Raw genomic sequence first — 24,485 nt, forward strand, 5'->3', positions numbered from 1 at the left:
GGGTGGCGCCCGCTCGCGATGCGCACCCCGGCTCCCGTACCTGACTCGCTCTCCCTCGGTCCTGTCCCGGCGCGCGCGGCCCCGCTCCCTAGGGCGCGCGCGCGCCGGGTCTCTGCGATTTAAAGGGCCACTGCGCCGCTGATTGGCGCAGTGGTTCTAATCAGTGTGTTCACCTGTGCACTCCCTATGTATACCTCACTTCCCCTGCACTCCCTCGCCGGATCTTGTTGCCATTGTGCCAGTGAAAGCGTTCCCTTGTGTGTTCCTAGCCTGTGTTCCAGACCTCCTGCCGTTGCCCCTGACTACGATCCTTGCTGCCTGCCCCGACCTTCTGCTACGTCCGACCTTGCTTCTGTCTACTCCCTTGTACCGCGCCTATCTTCAGCAGTCAGAGAGGTTGAGCCGTTGCTAGTGGATACGACCTGGTCACTACCGCCGCAGCAAGACCATCCCGCTTTGCGGCGGGCTCTGGTGAACACCAGTAGTGACTTAGAACCGGTCCACTAGCACGGTCCACGCCAATCCCTCTCTGGCACAGAGGATCCACCTCCTGCCAGCCGGCATCGTGACAGCCACACACTGCGACCTCTAATTATTACTACTACACACTGTGCCCTCTGAATATAATACTGCCCCATACTGTGCCCTCTGAATATAATACTGCCACACACAGCCCCTTCTGAATAAAATACTGCCACACACTGCGACCTCTAATTATTACTACTACACACTGTGCCCTCTGAATATAATACTACCCCACACTGTGCCCTCTGAGTATAGTACTACCCCACACTGCGCTCTCTGAATATAATACTGCCACACCCTGCGCTCTCTCAATATAATACTACCCGCTCTGCGCTCTCTGAATTTAATACTACCCCACACTGCGCTCTCTGAATATAATACTACCCTACACTGTGCCATCTGAATATAATACTACCCCACACTGTGCCCTCTGAATATAATACTACCCCACACTGTAGAAGAGAAAAGCCAGTGTGGGTGATGTGAAAAGCAGAGTCCTGTTTATTCAATAAAAGTCCGGAGACACAAGGTGAACATAGAGTAAGGCTGGGTTCACATCACGTTTTCTCCCATACGGGATCGCATACGGTAGAGGGGAGCTAAAGCCTTGCAATCCTGTATGCTTTCGCATGCGCTCCCTTATGTAATTAATTTTAATGAGCCGGCCGGAGCGAATCGTTCGGTCCGTTCGTCTCATTTTTGCACCGTATGCGCTTTTACAACCGGACCTAAAACCGTGGTTGACCACAGTTTTAGGTCCGGGGAAAAGTGCATACAGCGCAAAAATGAGCCGAACGGACCGAACGTTTCACTCCGGCTGGCTCATTGAAATGAATTACATACGGGACCGCATATGAAGGCATACGGGAGTGCAAGGTTTTAGCTCCCCCCTGCCGTATGCGCTCCCGTATAGGAGAAAACGTGATGTGAACCAGCCCTAACATGTTTCATATGAGATCCCACCCTTAGTCTTACCCCACACTGTGTCCTCTGAATGCAATACTACCACACACAGTGTCCTCTGAATATAATACTGCCACACACTACACCCTCTAATTATTGCTACCACAAACAGAGCTCACTGAATATAATACTGCCACACACTGCGCCCTCTAATTATTACTACCACACACTGTTCCCTCTGAATATAATACTACCACACACAGAGCCTTCTGCATATAATACTGCCTCACACTGCGCCCTCTAATTATTACTACCACACACAGCGCCCACTGAATATAATACTGCCACGCACTGCGCCCTCTAATTATTACTACCACACACTGTGCTCTCTGAATATAATACTACCACACACAGAGCCCTCTGCATATAATACTGCCACACACTGTGCCCTCTAATTATTACTACCACACACTGTGCCCTCTGAATATAATACTACCACACACAGAGCCCTCTGAATATAATACTGCCACACACTGCGCCCTCTAATTATTGCTACCACACACAGTGCCCACTGAATATAATACTACCACACACTGCGCCCTCTGAATATAACCTTGCCACACAGTGCTCCCTCTGTATGCAATACCGCAACATACTGTAACCCATAGAAACCGTACCACCCCAGAAATTCCTTAAAAACAGACACCATGCCTCTAAAATGTAAAAGTAACAGTGTGCCCCATAAATAAATTACACACTATATAATAATTATACACTCCATATTATATACTGTGCCTCCATATTATATCTCCATATTTTATAATGTGCCTCACTGCCCCAGGCTTCATTTATATGCTGTACCTTAGTGTTTATGCCCACAATCCCCTGCCATTTTATATACTGTGACTCATGACTGCCTGCCCCCTCCCATTTTTTATATTGTGCCTAAGGTCAGCATCCCCCCCATTACTGTGCCAACTGCTTTGTGTCAGCATCTCAACCCCCCCCCACCCGCATTACTGTGCCTTATGTCACCATTATACCCCAAACTCCCACATTACAGTGCCCTACATTTCCCCAAGCCCCCACATTACTGTGCCTTATGCCTCCTTAAGCCCTCACATTACCAAGCCTCATGCCTCCCCAAGCCCCCATATTACTGTCTCCATAATATAAGATAGAAGGTAACTCAAAGCACTTGTTCTGGATGCGGTTCAATGTCTATAGTCCCGGGAGAGGCACATGCAGACGTCGGGAGGGGGAGAACAGGATAAAGACATTGAACAGCATCCAAACCGAGTGCCGTGAGTTTCCTTCTATCTTAGATTATGGGGCATTGTACCTTTACTTCATTCACTGAGCACCGGATTGATTGATGCGACTGCTATTGTGGTATCAGTATTCCTACGAAGGTGTGTCTGTTTCGGGCATATTAGCAGTGCCGATTGTTTTTCTCCTCCCACCCATATTACTGTGCCTCATGTCCCCCCACTCAAGCCCCCAAATTTCTCTAACTACACGCCTCCACACACACACATATAGCTCTTTATATTCACAGCTCTGTTACATGCACTGAACACACACACATTGCTCTGCTACCATGCACTGCACACACACACAGCTCTGCTACATGCACTGCACGCACACACACACATACACTTACAAACAGCTTTGCTTCATGCACCACACACACACACAGCTCTCTACATACACTCTATAGCCACAGTATTCAATACCTGCACCTTCCTAGGAGTATAGTAACATGAATGCTCAGCCTGACTCCTCCCCCACATGTGAATGATCACATGGTCATAGGTCACAGAAGGTCCTTTTGCCCTGCAGCCTCTGTGGAGCTATTCTGCTGCTCCATGTGTCCCTTATACAGGGCTGTGAGGTAGGAGAGGTCAGAGGTCAGCAGGGGCAGAAGGGGAGGAATGGAAGTATGATTATTCATTTCTGTATGGATGGGTGTGCTGGGTGGGATAGCACTGGGTCAGTCAGGGTGTCACACCTCAAGGGGATTCAAAAGGAATGAGAAATATTGAGGAAGGCCTTATACTTCTCCTTCCTGATGGATCCACTTCTGGCTTTGGCACAAAATCTGCAGAGACAATTTAAAAAAAAAAAAAAAAACTGCTAAGTGACAACAGCTAAGACTCAGTTCACACATATTTACCGTATTTATCAGTGTATAACACACACTTTTAAAACTTAAATTCAAGGCAAAAAGTCTGCCTGCGTGATATACACTGATAAATCTTTCTGTCACTGATTTAAAGTGGCCGCAGCAGCTGCTTGTTAAGGATTAGAAGCCGGGCAGGGGCCACTTTAAATCAGTGACCAGCTCGCGGCTCCTGGTTTGTTTGTTTCTTTATTATCCTCCCTTTCCCCCCTGCTTTTTATTGTATTGTGGTTTTTTTTATCTTCCTTACCTAGCCGCGCTCAGCAGGCCAGGTCCCAGTGTCTGCTGTGGTCAGTGAAGCAGGATGAGTGACGTCCTCTGCTAGCTCCGCTGCACAGAATCAGGGACTCCAATCATTCAATGCTGCTGCCGCTGTGACTATTCTAAGGTGGCTGCGGTTGGGCTGCAGAAGTTAAACAAGCAGCTGGCGCTGCGGCCACACTGACCAGCGGCGGCTGCAGCGAATGATGAGTGACGTCCCTGATGCTGTGCAGCCCGCAAGACCCGACACCGGACCTGGCCTGCCGAGCGCGGCTAGGTAAGGAAGATGGGAAAAAATATATATATATCAAAAACAGGGGGGGGGGAAGGGGATGCTGAGAGGGGGCCATGATGAGAAGGGGTCATGATGAAAAGCGGGCATGATGAGAGGGAGGCATGATGAGAGGGGGGCATGATGAGAGGGGGGAATGATGAGAAGGGGGCATGATGAGAGGGGGCATGATGAAAGGGGGCATGATGAGAGGGGGGCATGATGAGAAGGGGTCATGATGAAAAGCAGGCATGATGAGAGGGAGGCATGATATGAGGGAGGCATGATGAGAGGGAGGCATGATGAGAGGGGGGCATGATGAGAAGGAGGCATGATGAGAGGGGGACATGATGAGAAGGGGGCATGATGAGAGGGGGCATGATGGGAAAGGGGTGGAGGAATAATAAGACAGTGGGGAATGATGAGAGGGTAAGGGGGGGATGGGTGTAAATGTGGCAGAGGGGCTGATAAAAGGGGAGGAATGATGTGGCACTGGAAGGGGGGACCAAACTTAAGTTCAGGCAAAATCAAAGTTAGAGGGATGATATGGCATTTAGTCTGTCATTTATCTTATATGTATTTTTATTTTTTTTTACTTACATTTCCCTATTAAAATGGGAGGGGGGGAGGGGGTTATACGCCAGTGCGTGTCATACGCCTGATAAATACGGTAATTCAGTATTTTTAAGGAAAACCAGAAATCAGTTCAACCCCCAGAAAAAGCTACAAATATTTTATTATAGATTTTCTCTGTGTCTCTTTCACTCTCGGTTTTGCCTTGAAGTGTGATGAATAGATTGGAATATTCATTGTTACTGATATCACAACCCTGGTTTATCTTTTATAGCTAGCACACTATATAAAAGAAAAAACTATTGTGTTAAATGAGAATGGAGATTGGAATACACCACTGGATATTCTGAATTGGGTAACAACAAAATATAAAGAAGATGTAATAACGTCTAAAAGGCTTGTCGGAAGTTTTGATGAATCTTTTCCAGAAGATAAACAGCTGGATATTAATCCCCAGATAATAACATGGAGACAGAACTCAGTAAGTTATCATGAAGTCCTTTACTATTATATTACATGTTTTTTTAGATGATCAACTACAGAAACCTATTTATCAACTAAAAGGGCTTTATAGAGGCTTTTGTGTATTTTATTATATCACTAACAAATAGAAGAATGTCACCAGTTCAAGGCTCTTTGTCTAGTTCAGCAGCCTTTACATTTAAAATCTGCAATATTTCTGAATAACAGTAAAAAGCAATGTTTCCACTTGATTGTTTTTCTTGCAAAAAGAAAATAAAAAAATGCAAGAAAAAACGCATTTTCCTGCATTTTTTCTGCCATTTTTTTCTGGTGTTTTTGCCTTTGTGTGGAAAATGCATTTTGGCCCCTTTGGCAGTTTCCCTGCAGATTAATTTTTAAGAATTTTGTTTGATTCCAAAAATAATAAATAAAATAAAAGGATGCAGTAGGGATGGAAAAATGGTAGTTAACTAAGTTTATTTTTTTTTTAGAACAACATTTTTGGGAATTTTAAAACAGGGACCAATTTATGTGAGCAGGCAGGGACATAAAAATGTAGCTAACAATATAAAAAAAATGTATAAAGGGGCCATTTAGTGGGAAAAAAATACTTTTTTTATTAATTTCTGAAATTTTTTATTACTAATGTATTTTAATTATGTGTATTTTAATTAAAGTGTGTGTTTTTGTTACTTTTTTAAACTTTATTCTCTTTATTTTATTCCATATTAAGGTACTACTACTACTACTCCAAGCATGGAACAGAATGTTCCATGCTCGGAGCTGTAGTACCTGTACTAAGAGACAAATCACCCCGGGTGTCACTCCTGATACCCGATGCGATCGTCCTTTAGATTGCTGAGATGCGGAGTGGCTCCCCACAGTGATCTGTATCTCTCCTCTGTACTCCGGGCCACCAAGTGATGTGAATAGAAATTGTGGGGCAAAAAAGTATTTAGTCAGCCACCAATTGTGCAAGTTCTCCGACTTGATGAGAGAGGCCTGTCATTTTCATCATAATGAGAAAAAAATCCATAAAATCACAATGTCTGATATTTAAAGAATGTATTTGCAAATTATGGAGGAAATTAAGTGTTTGGTCACCTACAAACAGGCAAGATTTCTGGCTCTCACAGACCTGTAACTTCTTCTTTAACCCCTTAAGGACTCAGGGTTTTTCCGTTTTTACATTTTTGTTTTTTCCTCCTTCCCTTTAAAAAATCATAACTCTTTCAATTTTACACCTAAAAATCCATATGATGGCTTATTTTTTGCTTCACCAATTGTACGTTGTAATGACATCAGTCATTTTACCCAGAAATCTACAGCGAAACGGAAAAAATTTGTGAGACAAAAGTGAAAAAAAAAGCCATTTTGTAAGGTTTGGGGGCTTCCGTTTCTACACAGTACATTTTTCGGTAAAAATGACACCTTCTCTTTATTCTGCAGGTCCATACGATTAAAATGATACCCTACTTATGTAGGTTTGATTTTGTCGTACTTCTGGAAAAAATCATAACTACATGCAGGAAAATTTATACGTTTAAAATTGTCATTTTCTGATCCCTATAACTTTTTTATTTTTCCGCGTATGGGGTGGTATGAAGTCTCATTTTTCACGCTGTGATCTGAAGTTTTTAGCGGTACCTATTTTGCATTGATAGGACTTATTGATTGCTTTTTATAAATTTTTTCAATATATAAAAGTGGCCAAAAATGCACTATTTTGGACTTTGGAATTTTTTTGCGCGTACGACATTGACCGTGCGGTTTAATTAACGATATATTTTTATAATTTGGACATTTCAACATGTGGCAATACCACATATGTTTATTTTTATTTGCACTGTTTTTTTTAAAATAGGAAAAGGGGGGTGATTCAAACTTTTATTAGGGGAGGGGTTAAATAATCTTTATTCACTTTTTTTTGCAATGTTATAGCTCCCATAAGGACCTATAACACTACACACACTGACCTTTTACATTGATCAGTGGTTTCTCATAAGAAACCACTGATCGATGAATCTGCCGCTTGACTGCTCATGCCTGGATCTCAGGCACTGAGCAGTCATTCGGCGATCGGACAGCATGGAGGCAGGTAGGGATCCTACGGCTGTCTTGTAAGCTGTTCGGGATGCCGCCATTTCGTCGCGGCGATCCCGAACAGCTCCCTGAGCTAACCGGCATGGTTTTACTTTTCCTTTAGATGGGGCGTTCAATTTTGAACGCTGCGTCTAAAGGGTTAATAGTGCAGCACCGCGATCAGTGCTGCACGCTATAAGCCACGGGTCCCTGCCATTGTTAGAGGCCGGCCCTGACCAGCTATGACGCGGGACCACGCCATGGCACCGCGTTATAGAACGGGAGCGGACTCATGACGTACCAGTATGTCATGGGTCGTTAAAGGGTTGAGAGTTTCCCCTGTCCTCCACTCGTTACCTGTATTAATGGCACATGTTTGAACTTTTTATCAGTATAAAAGACACCTGTCCACAACCTCAAACAGTCACACTCCAAACTCCACTATGGCCAAGAGCTGTCAAAGGACACCGGAAACAAAATTGTAGACCTGCACCAGGCTGGGAAGACTGAATCTGGAAGACATACAAGACCACTGATAATTTCCCTCTATCTGGGGCTCCACGCAAGATCTCACACCGTGGTGTCAAAATGATCACGAGAACGGTGAGCAAAAATCCCAAAGCCATGCAGGGGGACCTAGTCAATGACCTGCAGAGAGCTGGGACCAAAGTAACAAAGGCTACCATCAGTAGCACACTACACCGACAGGGATTCAAATCATGCAGTGTCCCCCTGCTTAAGCCAGTACATGTTTGGGCTTAAGCCAGTACAAGTTTGCATTTGGATGATCCAGAAGAGGATTGGGAAAATGTCATATAGTCAGATACCAATGTCAGAAACCAAAGTAGAACTTTTTGGTAAAAACTCAACTACGTGTTTGGAGGAGAAAGAATGCTGAGTTGCATCCAAAGAACACCATACCTACTGTGTAGCATGGGGGGGGGGTGGAAGCATCATGCTTTGGGACAGTCTTTCTGCAAAGGGACCAGGACGACTAATCCGTGTAAAGGAAAGAATAAATGCATATCCATAATTTGCATATAAATTATTTACAAATCAGACAATGTGATTTTATGGATATTTTTTTCTCATTCTGTCTCTCATAGTTGAGGTATACCTTTGATGAAAATGACAGGCCTCTCATTTTTTTAAGTGGGAGAACTTGCACAATTGGTGACTGACTAAATACTTTTTTGCCCCACTGTATTTGCCGCTAAGAGCGGTGAATCACCGCTCTGAGTGGCATATGTGAATTAGTGATATAAATATTTATTCACATCACTGGCCGGCCATATACAGCAGAGAGATGTAGAGAGCAGAATAGAGCTGCTCCGCATTTCAGCCATCTAAAGGACGATCGCAACAGGTATCAGAAAAGACACCCACTGCCATCCGTCTATCAGTACACATACTGTTTCATGCTGGAAGTAGTAGTAGTACCTAAATAATGTAGAAAATAAAGAGAATAACATAAAAAAAAAGTTAAAATCACACACACTTTCTAAAACACATAATTAAAATATATTCTTAATAAAACGTTTCACCAAATACATTTTTAAAGTTTAATTTTAAAATTTTACATTTACATGTCCTCTTTATACATTTTTAATATTGCCAGTTGCAATTTTATGTCCCTGCCCGCTCACATAATTTGGTCCCTGATTGAAAATTAATGAAAATGTTGTTGTAAAAAAATCTAAATTTCATTCACTACAATTTTTCCATCCCTACTGTATCTTTTTTTTAAATGGCAAACAAGAAATGTAATTAAAAAAAGCAAACTCCATCCCTTTTTTGGATCGCTACAGTCCAAAAATTAATAAAAACCGCCCACAAAAATGGAAATGCAAAAAAAGTTAAAACCCACATGGCGTTTTTCTTGGCGTTTTTTCACTCCCAGACTTCTATGGGAAAAAAACACCACGATTTATGTGAAAAAACGACATAATCTCAACATGCTGCGATTTTGAAAATCTGCCAAGGAGCAGGAAAACGACAACGAGGAGTGAAAAAATGGCAAAAGGATAAAAAAAAATGTCAAACTGAAAAATGCCAAGTGGATATGGTATTTTGCAGTTCCCTATAGACTTGCAGGTAACATCTGGCCACAGCAGTTTTTTTCACAAAAAAAAATGCTGTGCGGCAGAATGGGCGTTTTTATTGGCGTTTTTGAAAAAAAAAAAAAAAGTGAAAATTTAGAATAAGTCCATGTTCACATTTGCGATAATGTGTGGAATATTCTCCAGAAAATATTGGAATATCTACCTAATAGTAGGTTCCGGACAGGTGATAAAAAGATAGATAGGGTCAACATATTCCAATGTTTGAGACATTTAGATTTTCAAAACTTGTCAGTTTATCTGAGAATAACTGATATACTATTTATGTCAATGTTGTAGTTTATTTCCATAATAGATTTAGGTCAATTAAATTATGAATTTATCATTTTTATAGAATACGGGCACATGGTGCTCTAATGATAAAATGGCCCTGCTCTTTCACCACCCATAGTCACATTTTTTAAGTTAGGACTGCAGGGACCATTGGCTGCGGCAGTCTATTGCATTACTATGTGCAAAAAAAATAAAAAATAAATAAATATATATATATATATATATATGTATATATATACATACACACATGTGCATATATACATGAGGGAAGATAGTTCTCTCTGGATGGGATATAGAAAGCTAGTGTGGGTAAAATGTGCTGGATGTGTTTTTAGTTAACTGGCAGAGAGACGTTCTCCAGCTGGAAGTTGAACAAGGCACTCCACTAGAAAAAATGATTATTATTATTTTTTTAAATAAACTGGTTCCAGAACGTTAAACAGATTTGTAAATTACTTCTATTAAAAAAATCTTCATACTTCCAGTACTTATCAGCTGCTGTCATGATCCACAGGGAGATCTTTTCTTTTCGAATTTCCTTTCTGCCTGACCACAGTGCTCTCTGCTGACATCTCTGTCCATTTATGAACTGCCCAGAGCTGGAGAAGTTTTCTATGGGGATTTGCTCCTACTCTGGACAGTTCCTAAAATGGACAGAGGTGTCAGCAGAGAGCACTGTGGTCAGGCAGAATGTAAATTCAAGAAGAAAATAACTTCCTGTTGATCATAACAGCAGCAGATAAGCTCTTTAAGGATTAAGATTTTTTTTTATAGAAGTAATTTACAAATCTGTTTAACTTTTTGGCACCAGTTGATTAAAATGTTAAATTTTTTCTCCAGTGGAGTACCCCTTTAAGGACATTGCATGTATAGTAAATGCCAAACAGGCAAGATTTCTTTTTGCTTTTTTTTTTTTTTTTTTGTATTTCTTTATTTATCGTACAACCTTTTCAATAAACCTTACCACATGTCAGATTCTACCTACCTGCTGTAGACAGATAATATTAATGGTAACCAAAGAAACATTAGAGGAGAACCAAGGTCAATGTACATCAGTGTAAGATCGCACCATCAAGCCAAAGTGGACTTATTGGAAGACAACAGAGGAGGACACCAGAATTAAAGGGGTACTCTGGCCCTAATACATCTTATCCCCTATCCAAAGGATAGGGGATAAGGTGTATGATTGCGGGGGTCCCACCACTGGGGACCCCCCATATCTGCCATTCAGCACCCACCTTTGTGAGCTCTCCACAGCGCTGGAGGCTCCGAGTGTGAAGCTTGACGACCACGGGGCTGGAGTATCGTGATTTCACGACTCCATCGCCGTGTGACATCATGTCCCACCCCCTCAATGCAATGCATTGAGGGGGTGGGATGTGAAGTCACACGGGGGCGGAGTCATACCTAGAGATGAGCGAATCGAAGCAGACAAACCCAAATTCGTTACAAATTTCAGGATTTATTCGATTCGCAACGAATGCGAATAAACATCTAAAATGGCGATATACATGTCAGTACATTGGGCAGGGGATGCTGGGAAGGTGGGTATGCAAGGCAGGAAGGGAGGTAGGCGTGATGACCCTGAATCACATGCAGGATAAAGTTTATCAGCATTCATTGACCCCTGTGATGTCACAGCCCTATGCAATCAGCAGCCATTTTGCGGCTGCTCATTTCATGCCATTCACTGCAGAGAGAGAGGACGGGTGCGTGTCTCTGTGTGTTACACAGACACGCTGAATTGATCATACCGCAGCGTTCTACTTCCAACTGCTAGTCACGTCAGCGTTGTGGAAAGAGAGCATTGCAGTGCTTTGATTGTTCTCACTGAGAAGGATTTTTATGCCAGCCATAAACCTCCCAGTCACTTCATTCAGCATTTTATCAGAGAGGGGCAGATAGCTTTTCGTTGCCTCATACATATCAACAAGCTGCCTTAACTTCATGAACCGTATCACAGGAGGCAGGAATGATTTTTCAGCGCAATTCTGTGTATTTTTTCCACAATAAATCATCTGCTGCTTATACTAGTCTGTAGACGGTATAATAACCAGCAGTTCGCACCATTCTTAATACTCTGTGACAGAGTGCAAATTATTATTATTATTTTTTTGTGGTGCTGCACTGTTGTGTCCTGCTGCTGTGCAAAAATAATATTTTTCAGCGGACTGTAGTGCATTTTTCTGCCCTCATACGTGCATTCCGCATACCTACATCAAAGCAGTCTACTATTTTGTATCTGTAAATCTGTAACAAGTCTAGATACTGGGAAAGTCCAGGCAAAAGTAATCACTGTCTGGTGTTTTACAAAAATATGTTTTCCAAGTGTACTGTAGTGAATTTTTTTTACCCTTATACATGCATACCACATACCTACATCTAAGTAGTGCACTTCTTTGTACCTGTCAATCTGTAACAAGCCTACATACTGTGAAAGGCCAGGGAAAACTAATCTCTGGCTGTTGTTTCATGAAAATACGTTTTCCAAGTGAACTGTAGCGCATTTTTTTTTGCCCTCATACGTGCAAACCACATACCTCCTTCTAAGTAGTGCACTTTTTTGTACCTGTTAATCTGTAACAAGCCTACATACTGTACAGTGAAAGGCCATGGAAAACTAATCACAAGTTGTTGTTTTATGAAAATAAGTTTTCAAAGTGCAGTGAAGCGCATTTTTTTGCCCTCATACGTGCATACCACATAACTATATCTAAGTAGTGCACTTTTTTGTACCTGTTAATCTGTAACAAGACTACATAGAGTGAAAGGCCAGAGAAAACTGATCACTGGCTATTTCATGAAAATACGTTTTCCAAGTGTACTGTAGCACATTTTTTTGCCCTCATACTTGCAAACCACATACCTACATCTAAGTAGTGCACTTTTTTGTACCTGTTAATCTGTAACAAGTGAAAGGCCATGGAAAACTAATCACTAGCTGTTGTTTTATGAAAATACGTTTTCCAAGTGTAGTGTAGCGCATTTTTTTGCCTCATGCGTGCATACCGCATACCTACATCTAAGTAGTGTACCATATTGTACCTGTTAATCTGTCAAGGGCCTAAATACTGTGAAAGTCCAAGCAATAGTACTCACGGCTGGTGTTTTACAAAAATACAGAGTTTTAAATGCACATTGTAGCGCATTTTTCTGCCCTCCTAAGTGCATACTGCATACGTACATCTAAGTAGGGCCTACATACTGTGAAAGGACAGCCAAAAGTTATCACCTGCTGCTGTTCTAGACAAATACTGTTTCAAGAGTAGTGAAGCGTATTGTACTTCCCTCATATACACACTAAGTATGTCAGGCAGAGAAGTGTCAGGACGTGCACAGAGGAGTGGCAGAGGCCTAAATCCTTCAGGCAGAGGTCTCAACAGACTAGGGGCGGGTGGTAGCAGGAGTCAAAGCGAGAGGCCTGAGCTCTAGTTATCAGCTAGTGGTCGTGTCTCAAACAGCAACCCATCTGCCGTCGTCGATTGGTTAACAAGGTCAACAAGGTCATCCACTTCATCACAAGTGACATCTGACAACGGTGGATTCCTCAGACACAACCCTCAGTTGGCATGGCCCGGGAGCAGTCCCTGTCCTTTCATTGCCTGTGTCCTAAGCGGTTCCCTCTCCTACAGAAGTATCTTATGCTGTGGGTTCAGCTCCACTATTCACTGAGGACGATCTAATAGAGGACAGTCAGCAGCTACTGCCCAGCCAAGAAGGGGAAGAGACATGCGCCGCTTCCTCCGCTAGACGGCCAAGTAGTGATGAGGAGAGTGACTTGGGAGGTGTTGTTGCCAGGGTTCAGAGTCCTGAAGCAGATACTGTTGAGGAACCTGAGGAGGACATCAGTGACGTGCAGACACAACTCGATGATGATGATGATGATGATGATGATGATGAAGCCGATCCCAATTGAGAGCCGGGTGCAGAAGGGGCTTCATCATCATCAGGAGAAGAGAGTTGAAGGTTGCCCTTGAGGCAGTAGCTGAGCCAGCAAGGCGGTAGCATGGTTGGCAGTCAGCTTGGAGGCAGAAGTGGAAATTCTGGAGCCAAACGTGCCCGGGGGAGACCACCTGCTTCGCGGCAGCCTACCTTTCCGGGAGGTAGTGGAACAGGGGTTCCTGGAGATGGCGGCAGTAGCAGTCAAATAGTGTTGGTGGGAAAATCAGCTACTCGGCGATGTGGCAGTTTTTCATCAAGCATCTGTAGCCACATGCAAGATATGTTGGCAGAAGGTGAAGCGTGGCCAAGGTCAAAGGGCCTGAGCAAATGGCAAGTGTCACGTATGAGCTTCCCCTGATTCACATTGAAGTTACACACAAGATTACCCCTATCCGCTTTTGGCACCATGGCCCTGCATCAACACAAGCTTCTCAACCATAGAGCGGCCTGGGAGAATCGGGGCTCCGATGTAGTGGTCCAGCCTGCTGCATCACCCAGTGGCCAGCCGCTCCCTCTTTTAGCAAGCCAAGGCTCCACCACCTTAACCGAAGGGAGCTGTGTGTGTCATACCCTCCTTCTGTCGCTCCAGATGCTCCTGCTTCTCCCACTTTTAGTCAGCTCTTCTGCCGGCAATCCATCCGCGAAGCCATGTCCAAGAGACAACAGTATGTGCCCACTCATCCAACGGCGCAGAAGCTGAATGTGCTTCTGTCTAAGTTGCTGGTGCTGCAGTCTCTCCCTTTTCAAGTGGTGGACTCTGCACCTTTCAGAGAACTGATGGCTTGTGCCGAGCTGAGATGGAGAGTACCAAGCCGTCATTTCTTTGCGAAGAAGGCAGTACCAGCCCTGCACAATTTTGTCGATGTGGTTCCTGCACAGCCACAACCCCAACTTGGACACGTCACGACGCTTCCTCCTTCACGCTGTCAGCCCGTTGATACTGTGACAGTGTGCGACTCCACCTCCTCATCCTTCACCGTGTCTCCAGCCTCCACTGCCCGGACAAGTCTCAGTGGCCCTTCAGCATACCATATGTGCAGGGCATGGCGGTGTGAGGCTGTTCTTCACATGGTTTGCCTTGAAATAGAGGGTTATGAGGAAGGCAAGACAGAGGACCCAGACACACCGTGGCAGTATGCAGTGGAGATGGAGGCAGGGAGTCCCTCCGAGTCACTTACACAAATGACACGATGCATGCTCACTTGCTTGCGTAGGGACAGCCTAATTGTCACCATTTGCCAGAAGGATGACTTCTGGGTCTCCACCTCATTGGACCCTCACTACCGACACAAAATGGGTGCCTTTTTTATACCCACTGAAAGGGAGGACAAACTGACCTAATACAGAGAGCTCCTACGTAGTCGTTTGGCTGATGCCTATCGGCGCCATCGTCCATCCACTAGCAGGTCTTACTCGGCGGGCCCTCTGTGCTCACATTCCACTGCCATGGCTGCTGGGGAGGGGTGGGGTGGCAGTAGCAGTACCAGCTCCATTAGCAGCAGCCATAGTCATCAGTCTCTGATGAGTACCTTTCTTCACCCGCATAGAGAAGCAACTCATCAGCAGCAGGTAGACATGGAGCAGGACCTGAACCAGCAGGTGGTGGCATACCGTGACATGCCCATGCCAACACACCTTGAAGATCCGCTGGACTTCTGGGCAGCCAAACAAGGGCAGCAAAAGCTGTCCTGCCCAGCCAGTAGTGTGGCATCAGAGCGGGTGTTTCGTGTGGTGGGGGCCATAGTCACCCCAAGGAGAACCCGTCTGTCCATGAAAAATGTGGAGAGATTGACCTTTGTGAAGATCAATCAGGCATGGATGAGCGAGGATTTCCACCCACCAAAGCCAGATGCAACAGAATAGATTGATCATGGTGCCACACCAACACTGCACAAATATGAATAGTGCCAAACAGATTACTAATAACACCAGTTACAAACATTCCAGCCACCTTCATCACCGGGTACTGGTATTGCCACCCACCGCACCACTCTGTCACCGGGTAACTTTCAGGACTACTTATGCTGCTGCCACCTCCAGGCTGTTTCATTCAACCACTATTTTGTCTCCTTATGCTTCTGCCAACTCCGGGCTGTGTCATTCAAGAAATATATACTCTCCCAGCATTATTGCCATGTCTATACCAGACCAGTAATAAAAGGAATATTGCCAAGGACTAGCAGAAACAGGGAACTGTGGATACTGACCACTGGCTGTTGGAATTGACTGACTATCCCAAGTGGTAGATTTACCATTTTGAAGTTCTTCAGTTCCAGCAGGCTTTAAGTTGTTTATTCTTTGTTGTGGTTCTTCATTTGCAAAATTAAGTTGTATGATCTTTTCCTGTTCCTCCGATGAGCACATGTCACTGGAACACACAATACTCATATTGTCATCTAATGAAGGATCCTTTTCTTCAGAGAACGTATCTATCATTGTATTATTTTGAATGTCAGGTGGTATTCAGACAATTTTTGTAAAGCCCTGAGGTCTCCTCATGCTTCAGCCAAATAAAGGCTGTGCCATTCAGACACTATATGGTCTCCTCCCACTGATGCCACCTCCAGGCTCTGTCATTGTGCTGACATGTGACATGGGACTCCTTGTTAGATTTGGTCCTTTGTACCCACACACCACTAAAACTTGGGAGTTAAAAGTTCCATTTCAAAATCCTCAATTTCAATTTCAAAATCTTAGATTTCTATTTAATATGTTTGTATTTCAGTGGTCTCCTCATGCTTCAGCCACCTTCAGGCTGTACCCTTCAGACACTACATGGGCTCCTTATGCTTTCCCCACCTCCAGGCTGTGTCATTCAGTCAATATATCTCTTTCTGATGCGACTGGGATATTAACTCCAAATATGTTCTGGTAGCACTAGCTAAAATAAATGCTTAATTGAGATTCCAAGATTGATTTTTCAAAGTAAGGGGTTATGAAACCCTTTGCAGTACTGCTGATGCCTGATCCTGACTGCTCCTGTGTCTTTCAGGAATTACTCGGCTTACTGATGCTTCTGGGCTGGGGCCTTAAATTTTTGGATGTTTTGCACTAGCTAAATACATGATTAATATAAATTTCAACATTGATCTTTCAATGTAAGGGGTTATGAAACCCTGTTGGGTACTGCTGATGCCTGCTCCTGACTGTGCTTACATACATGCTTAATTGAGATTTCAACATTGATCTTTCAATCTTAGGGGTTATGAAATTATCTTGTGTACTGCTGATGCCTCTTCCTGACTGTGTCTTTCAGAAACTACTTGGCTTACTGATGCTTCTGGGCTTGGGCCTTAAATTTTTTGGATGGTAGCACTACCTAATATGCCTCTTCAGTAGAGATTTTAACATTCACCTTTTAATTTTTATGGGTTGTGAACCTCTCTTGTGTACTCATGCTGCTTCCTGCTCCACTCTGTCAGCCAATTGGTCCTGTGACAGTGTGTGACTCCGCCTCCTCATCCTCCACGTGTCCTCAGCCTCCACTGCACAGACAAGTCTCAGTGGCCTTTCAGCATACCATGTGTGCAGGGCACGGCAATGTCATGCTGTTCTTCACATGGTTTGCCTTGGCAAAAAGTGTTGGAAACAATGGCTGGTCAGGGCAATGGAGACGTTGCGCCTACATCTCATGACCACATGAGCCCTGTGGGGGCTTGTAACATTTGGCCCACACGCCGGAGTCCGGGACACTAAAACTTGGGGGTCAACTGTTCAATTTCAAAATCATTCATTTAAATTTCAAAATCTTAAATTTAAATTAAAAAAATCATACATTTCAATGGTCTCCTCCAACTCCAGGCTGTGTTATTCAGGCAATATATGGTTTACTTATACTGCTGATAGGCCTGGGTCTGGGAATAAAAATGGTAGGTAGCACTAGCTATCCAAAATCTTCAGTTTACATTTCTGAATTCATCTTTTAATCTTAGGGATTGTGAAGGCCTAGTGTCTACTCATGCTGCTGCCAACTCCTTGCTGTGCCATTCAACCATTATATGGTCTCCTCATGCTGCCAACACCTCCATGCTGTGTCATTCAACGACTAATTGGTCTCCTCATGCTTCAGCCACCTTCATGCTGTACAATTCATACACTATATGGGCTCCTTATGCTTTCCCCACCTCCAGGCTGTATCAGTCAGCCAATATATAATTTTCTGATGCTGCTGGGACTGGGATATTAATTCAATGTATGTTATGGAAGCACTAGCTAACATAAATGCTTAATTGAGATTTCAACATTGATCTTTCAATGTAAGGGGATATGAAACCCTCTGGTGTACTGCTGATGCTTGCTCCGGTCTGCTCCTCTGTCTTTCAGGAATTACTTGGCTTACTGATGCTTCTGGGCTTGGGCCTTACATTTTTGGATGGTAGCACTAGCTAACATGCATCTACAATAGGGATTTCAACATTCACCTTTTAATGTTAGAGGTTGTGAATACCTTGTGTGTACTCATGCTGCTGCCTGCTCCTGTATGTGTCATATAGCAACCACATGGTTTAGTGATGCTGCTGAGCCTAGGACATTACCTACATGTGTTTATGGTAGCACTAGGTACAATACATCTTCAATTGCAATTTCAAAATTCATCTTTTATCATTAGAGATTGTGAGGCCCTATTATCTCCTCATTTGCCGCCAACTCCAGGCTGTGCCATTCAGACACTACATGGTCTCCTCATGCTTCAGCTTCATCCAAGCTGTGTCATTCAGCCACTCTATGGTCTTCTCATGCTGCCACCACCTCCACGCTGTGTCATTCAGCCACTATATGGTGTCCTCATACTTCAGCCTCATCCAAGCTGTGTCATTCAGCCACTATATGGTGTCCTCATGCTGCCAACACCTCCACGCTGTGCCATTCAGCCACTATATGGTCTCATCATGCTGCCAACTCCTCCACACTGTGTCATTCAGCCACTATATGGTCTCCTCATACTGATGCCACCTCCAGGCTCTGTCACTGTGCCACACTGCGGCAGTGATTCTAAAAGTGATGCTGGTAATCTGCATGTTAATCTGAATAACAGTATTATTTCACTACCCCAGCACACTCCATATGAGTGTTAGAACACAGCAAAGTGTTCCATACCCCTATTGAGGCTCTTTGTATGCCAGAAATAGTCATTTTTAATATAGGTTCACAGCAAATAAATTCGGATCAAAACTAATTTTTGAAAAGTTCGCTCATCTCTAGTCATAACCTCCAGCCCCGTGGTCATCACGCTTCACACTCAGGGCCTTGGATAGGGGATAAGATGTATTAGGGCCGAAGTACCATTTTAAGCTAAAACAAAAAAAGCAATACTAGAATTTGTCAAAATGCAGATTGACATAAAAACAAAAGTCGTACCGATTTCAAAGCTAAAAAAGTTATAGAGATCAGAATAAGACTATTGTGAGCAGAATAATTTTGTTGAAAAAGTTACGTTTCTAGAAGTACAATAATAGAAAAAACTATGTACATTTATGTATTATTTTACATTAGTTTTTTTTTTTTTATTTCGACCACAAACATTTTTTATTTTTTTTATTTTGCCATACATTTTATGGTAAAATGAAAGGTATCATTGCAAAGTGCAATTGGTCCTGCAAAAAAACAACAAGCCCCTTGGCTCTGAGGAGGAAAAATAAACAAAAAATTAATTAATTGGCTGTGCCCTCAAAGGGTTAGGCAGGCAATGACAACACTCTTTTTACTTAGGACAAAAATAGCAATATCCTGGTCAGGCAATCAAAAACATCTAAACTTTTAGACTTTATTTGCTCTTTGGATATTTATGAGATCTTTTATTACAGACATTTCTGATAGTTGTCATAACTGGGAATCCCTTTAACCCCTTAACGACAATGGATGTAAATGTACGTCATGGTGACGTGGTACTTAGCGCACCATGACGTACATTTACACGCCAACATGATCGCTGATACGCTCTGGTGCTCGCGTCATGCCCAGCAGGTCCCGGCTGATATCAACAGCCAGGGACCCGCCGGTAATGGCGGACATCCGCGATTGCGCAGATGTCCGCCATTAACCCCTCCGATGCCGTGATCAATACAGATCACGGCATCTGTGGCATTGCGGTAGTTTGAATGGATGATCGGATCGCCCGCACCGCTGTCGCAGGGATCCGATCATCCAGCATGGCGGCCGGAGGTCCCCTCACCTTGCTCCGGCCATCTCCCGGCTCTTCTGCTCTGGTGTGAGATCGAGCAGACCAGAGCAGAAGATCACCGATAATACTGAGCAGTGCTGTGTCCAATGCATAGCACTGCACAGTATTAGCAATCAAATTATTGCAATGAATAGTCTCCTATGGGGACATAAAAAGTGGGAAAAAAAAGTAAAAAAATGTAAAATAAAAAAGTAAAAAAAATTTGAAAAATCCCCTCCCCAAATAAAAAGTAAAATGACAGTTTTTCCCCATTTTACCCCCCAAAAAGCGTAAAAAAAATAATTAATACACATGTTTGGTATCGCCGCGTGCATAAAAGTATAAACTATTAAAATATATTGTTAATTATCCCCTACGGTGAACGGCGTGAACGTAAAAAAAAATAAAACAAAGTCCAAAATTGCTGCTTTTTTGTCACATTTTATTCCCCCCCAAAAAAACAATAAAAAATGCATAAAAAGTAAAACCTAAGGAAAAGTGGTAGTGATAAAAACTGAAGATGATGGCACAAAAAATGAGCCCTCATATCGCCCCATATACGGAAAAATGAGAAAGTTATAGGTGGTCAAAATAGGGCAATTTCAAACATACTAATTTTGTTAAAATGGTTTGAGATTTTTTTTTAAGTAGTACAATTATAGAAAAGCATATAACATGGGTATCATTTTAATCGTATTGACCCACAGAATAAAGAAAACATGTCATTTTTACCGGAAAGTGTACATCGTGAAAACAAAACCTTCCAAAATTTGCTAAATTGCGGTTTTCTTTTCAATTTTCCCACATAAATAATATTTGTTTGGTTGCGCCATACATTTTATGGTAAAATAAGTGATGTCATTACAAAGTACAATTGGTGACGCAAAAAACAAGCCCTCATATGGGTCTGTGGATGGAAATATAAGAGAGTTATGATTTTTAGAAGGCGAGGAGGAAAAAACAAAAATGCTAAAATAAAATTGGTCTGGTCCTTAAGGCCAAAATGGGCTTGGTCCTTAAGGGGTTAATATAAAATCCATCTACTCGGACATATTGGTGTTTTAGAATCCTTTACTCTGGACCCTTTATTATTATTATTATTATTATTATATAATATTTTATATTTCCATTGAAGCAGCACAGAACTTTCCTCTAGATGCTTCATTCTAGGAAGGGGATTTCAGTTGGCAATTGTTATAGTGTTTTATTCACTTTTATATCATAAATTTGTATTTAAAATGGTTCATAAAGGAATATGCATTTAATCACATCTATATTTACTTATACTTAGGTTCCTAAAGGTCGGTGTAATGACCTCTGTCCACCAGGAACCAGAAAAGTCCTCAGAGAAGGATATCACATCTGCTGCTATGACTGTGTCCCATGTCCAGAAGGGGAATTTACAAATCATTCAGGTAAACACTGAGCTCAGCAAGTATTGGTTATGTTATGGAATGTCTATAGTTTGTGTTCCTAAACGAAAAGCCACATGGAGTTATTTAAAGGGGTTCTTTGGTGGAAAACACATATTTTTAAAATCAACTGGCTCCAGAAAGTGAAACAGAGTTGTAAATTACTTCTATTTAAAAATCTTAAAGGGTACTCCACTGGCCAGCGTTCGGAAGTAAATGTTCCGAACGCTTTTTTCACGCTTCGGGGGTCTGCCATGCCCCTCATGACGTAATGGCCACGCCCCTCAATGCAAGTCAATGGGATGGGGCGCAATGGCCATCACGCCCCGTCCCATAGACTTGCATTGAGGGGTTGTGGCAGTGATGTCTCGAGGGGCATGGCTGACCCCCGCAGCACAAAAACAGCATTCGGCACATTTCCGAAGCTGGCCAGTGGAGTACCCCTTTAAGTCTTCCAGTACTTATCAGCTGTTGTATACTGCAGAAGAAGTTGAGTAGTTCTTTCTGGAGTTCTTTTCAGTTTGACTACAGTACTCTCTGCTGACACCTCTGTCCATATCAGGAACTGTCCAGTCCATTGTCCACTGACATTTCATGGGTCTCCTGTGCACTGTTTTACATAAAACTGGAAACCACACATGTAACTGGAGCAACAGGTTCCAGCAGGAAGTAACATCAGGGAGTAATGACCAGACTATGAGGCTGATCCAGCAAATAAACCCAGGAGGAGAGAATGATAACTACACTGCAGACGAAGGTTGTAACCGCCATGTAAGATGGTTCATTGTTACATCCGCTATTATAAGAAAAATCTTTACCATTATTATGGCAGAGATGATATATTATATACTTAACTGAGATCTTCCTATTTTTATTCATAGATAGTGAAAATTGCCAGAGATGCCCTGAAGATGAATGGCCGAATGTGGGAAGAAACACTTGTGTTGTGAGGTTTTATGAGTTCCTGTCATATGAATCTGATGTTGCTTTAGTTTTCTCCCTCTTCTCCATATTATTCTCTCTTATAACTGTATTTATAATCGGAATATTCACTTTATTCCGGAAATCTCCCATTGTCAGAGCCAATAACCAGAACCTAAGCTTCCTTCTCCTGACCTCTCTCATGTTCAGCTTACTCTGTGTGTTTCTATTCATCGGTCGTCCAGTGGATATAACCTGCATGCTGAGACAAATCTTCTTTGGGATCTTCTTCACAGTAGCCGTGTCTTCTGTCCTGGCCAAGACCATCATAGTCTGCATAGCATTCAAGGCCACCAGACCAGACAGCTCCTGGAGAAAGTGTGTGGGGGTTAAGCTTCCTTATTCTGTAGTGTTGGTCTGTTCATCTCTTCAGATCCTGAATGCAGTTATCTGGTTGTCATTGTCTCCTCCATATCAAGAGCTTAACCTGGATTATCCTGGGAAGATAATCATTCAGTGTAATGAAGGGTCTGTCTTGGCCTTTTACCTCATGTTGGGTTATATGGGGTTTCTGGCGGCTGTGAGTTTTGTTCTAGCTTTCATGGTGAGGACATTACCTGATATCTATAATGAAGCCAAGTACATCACCTTCAGCATGCTGGTGTTCTGCAGTGTCTGGATCGGTGCCATCCCGGCCTATCTGAGCAGTACAGGGAAACACATGGTCACTGTAGAGATATTTGCCATATTGGCCTCAGTGGGAGGAATATTGATCTGTATGTTTCTACCTAAATGTTACAATATCATGATGGAGCCAGAAATGAAAAGTAAAGGACACTTGTCCCAGAGACTTGTTTTGTGAATGATTATCTGATCCCAATTTCTTAGATGTCTTTGTCACTGTCCAGTCTGTATATTTGGAAAAAATGTAACTAGAAAAACATCCATCTCAAGTCCATCTATTATTTTGCAAATTGTGATCTCTTGTTTTTTTTTTTTATCAATTCTTTATTTTCAAGTTTAATACAGTACAAACCATCAAACGATTTACAACAATATGAAACACAAATTAGGAGAGTCATGTACGCCATATGACATATAGGAAAGCCCTCTTGACAAAAGTTTGGCATATATAGCAATTCAACGGTCAGCCAAAAGAAAATCTGAAGAGGGTTATCAAACTCAAGTGGGAGTAGAAAAATGGACCGGTAACTCAGTAGAAGAGACCTTTTAGACAAATAATAAAGCAAAACATATACGTGGACTCCTTAGCAGAGTGAAATAGCCACCCCAGTCTTCCCAGGAAGACAGGGGCTGGCTGTGGTATAAACACCGGTCGAACTGTCGACCAGCTAGGAAAGGAACTAAAGAGGGGTAGAGAGAATAAAAAGCAAGAGGGGGAGAAGGAAGAGAGATAGAACAAGAGAGGAAAGCAGGTAGGGGTAAAAAGAAGAAAAGAGAGAGAAAAAATTTGACAAAAGAACAAGAGAAAAGTAGAAGTACATAAGAGGGGAAGGTTAGGAGAGGAGAAAAGGAATAAGGGTAAGGGGGGGAAAGGGGAAATGAAAGGGGGTGGGGGGGAGACAGAAAAGGAGAAGTAGGGGGCAGAGAGATTTGGCCAGAGCGGAGGGGGGAGAATGGAGGGGGGGGGGTCTCTTGGGGGTAGAGCTACTCACTAGGGGCTAGAGCATCCCATTAGAGTGTCTTGATACTTCAGCCAAGGTGACCAGATTTTAAGAAAGATGGCATGGGAGCCAATGCTCCAACTCGCCAACTCCTCCATTCTACATAGTTCGCGTACCTTCTGGTGCCACTGTGGCAGCGTGGGAGCAATCACCTGCAGCCAGTGCAGTGGGATAAAGGCCATCGGCACAGAGAGCAGGTGTGCAATCAGAGATTTCTTGTGCATATTGCAGCTAGTAGTGGAGAGCCCAAGCAGCACTAGAACAGGCGATAGTGTAATGGTCGTACCCATGATGAGAGATAAAGTGTTGCCTACTTCCACCCAGAACGGCGCTATAACCGGGCAAGACCATGAGATATGGAGGTACGAGCCAACTCCCGTGTTACATCTCCATTTATCATTGGTTGATAGGCCCCTACGATATAATAATTCTGGTGTACGATACCACCTGGAGAGGAGCTTTTAGTGCCCCTCCTGCAGTCAAACACATCTGGAGAAACCGTGTGAGTGTCGTAGCACCTCCTCCCGCTCCCCTGCCGTCAGAGAGACCCCCAACTCCTTCTCCCAGGAGAGCAGGAAAGTGGAGTTAAAGAACCCTCCTCTTTTGACATAGTTTTACGAATGAGGCATAAGTTGAGGTTCGGAGAAGGGGCCACTAGTGCCAGTTTCTCCAACTAATGTAGATCAGCAGCCAGGACACACACCTTGAGCATC

General features: G+C 43.1%; 1 protein-coding gene across 1 annotated transcript in view; it reads left to right on the forward strand.

Moving 5' to 3' along the window:
- The window catches only part of LOC130363036 (vomeronasal type-2 receptor 26-like), a 57,970-nt gene extending 34,917 nt beyond the window's left edge, over nt 1-23,053 (forward strand). Inside the window, exons 3-5 of the mRNA XM_056568696.1 lie at nt 4,990-5,196; nt 21,046-21,169; nt 22,048-23,053. Of these exons, the coding sequence (XP_056424671.1) occupies nt 4,990-5,196; nt 21,046-21,169; nt 22,048-22,949 (1,233 nt within the window). The 3' untranslated portion in view covers nt 22,950-23,053. The remainder of the gene's footprint in view (nt 1-4,989; nt 5,197-21,045; nt 21,170-22,047) is intronic.
- The last annotated feature ends 1,432 nt before the right edge of the window (nt 23,054-24,485 follow it).

The sequence above is a fragment of the Hyla sarda genome, chromosome 1, assembly GCF_029499605.1.
Source record: "Hyla sarda isolate aHylSar1 chromosome 1, aHylSar1.hap1, whole genome shotgun sequence".
Taxonomy (NCBI): domain Eukaryota; kingdom Metazoa; phylum Chordata; class Amphibia; order Anura; family Hylidae; genus Hyla; species Hyla sarda.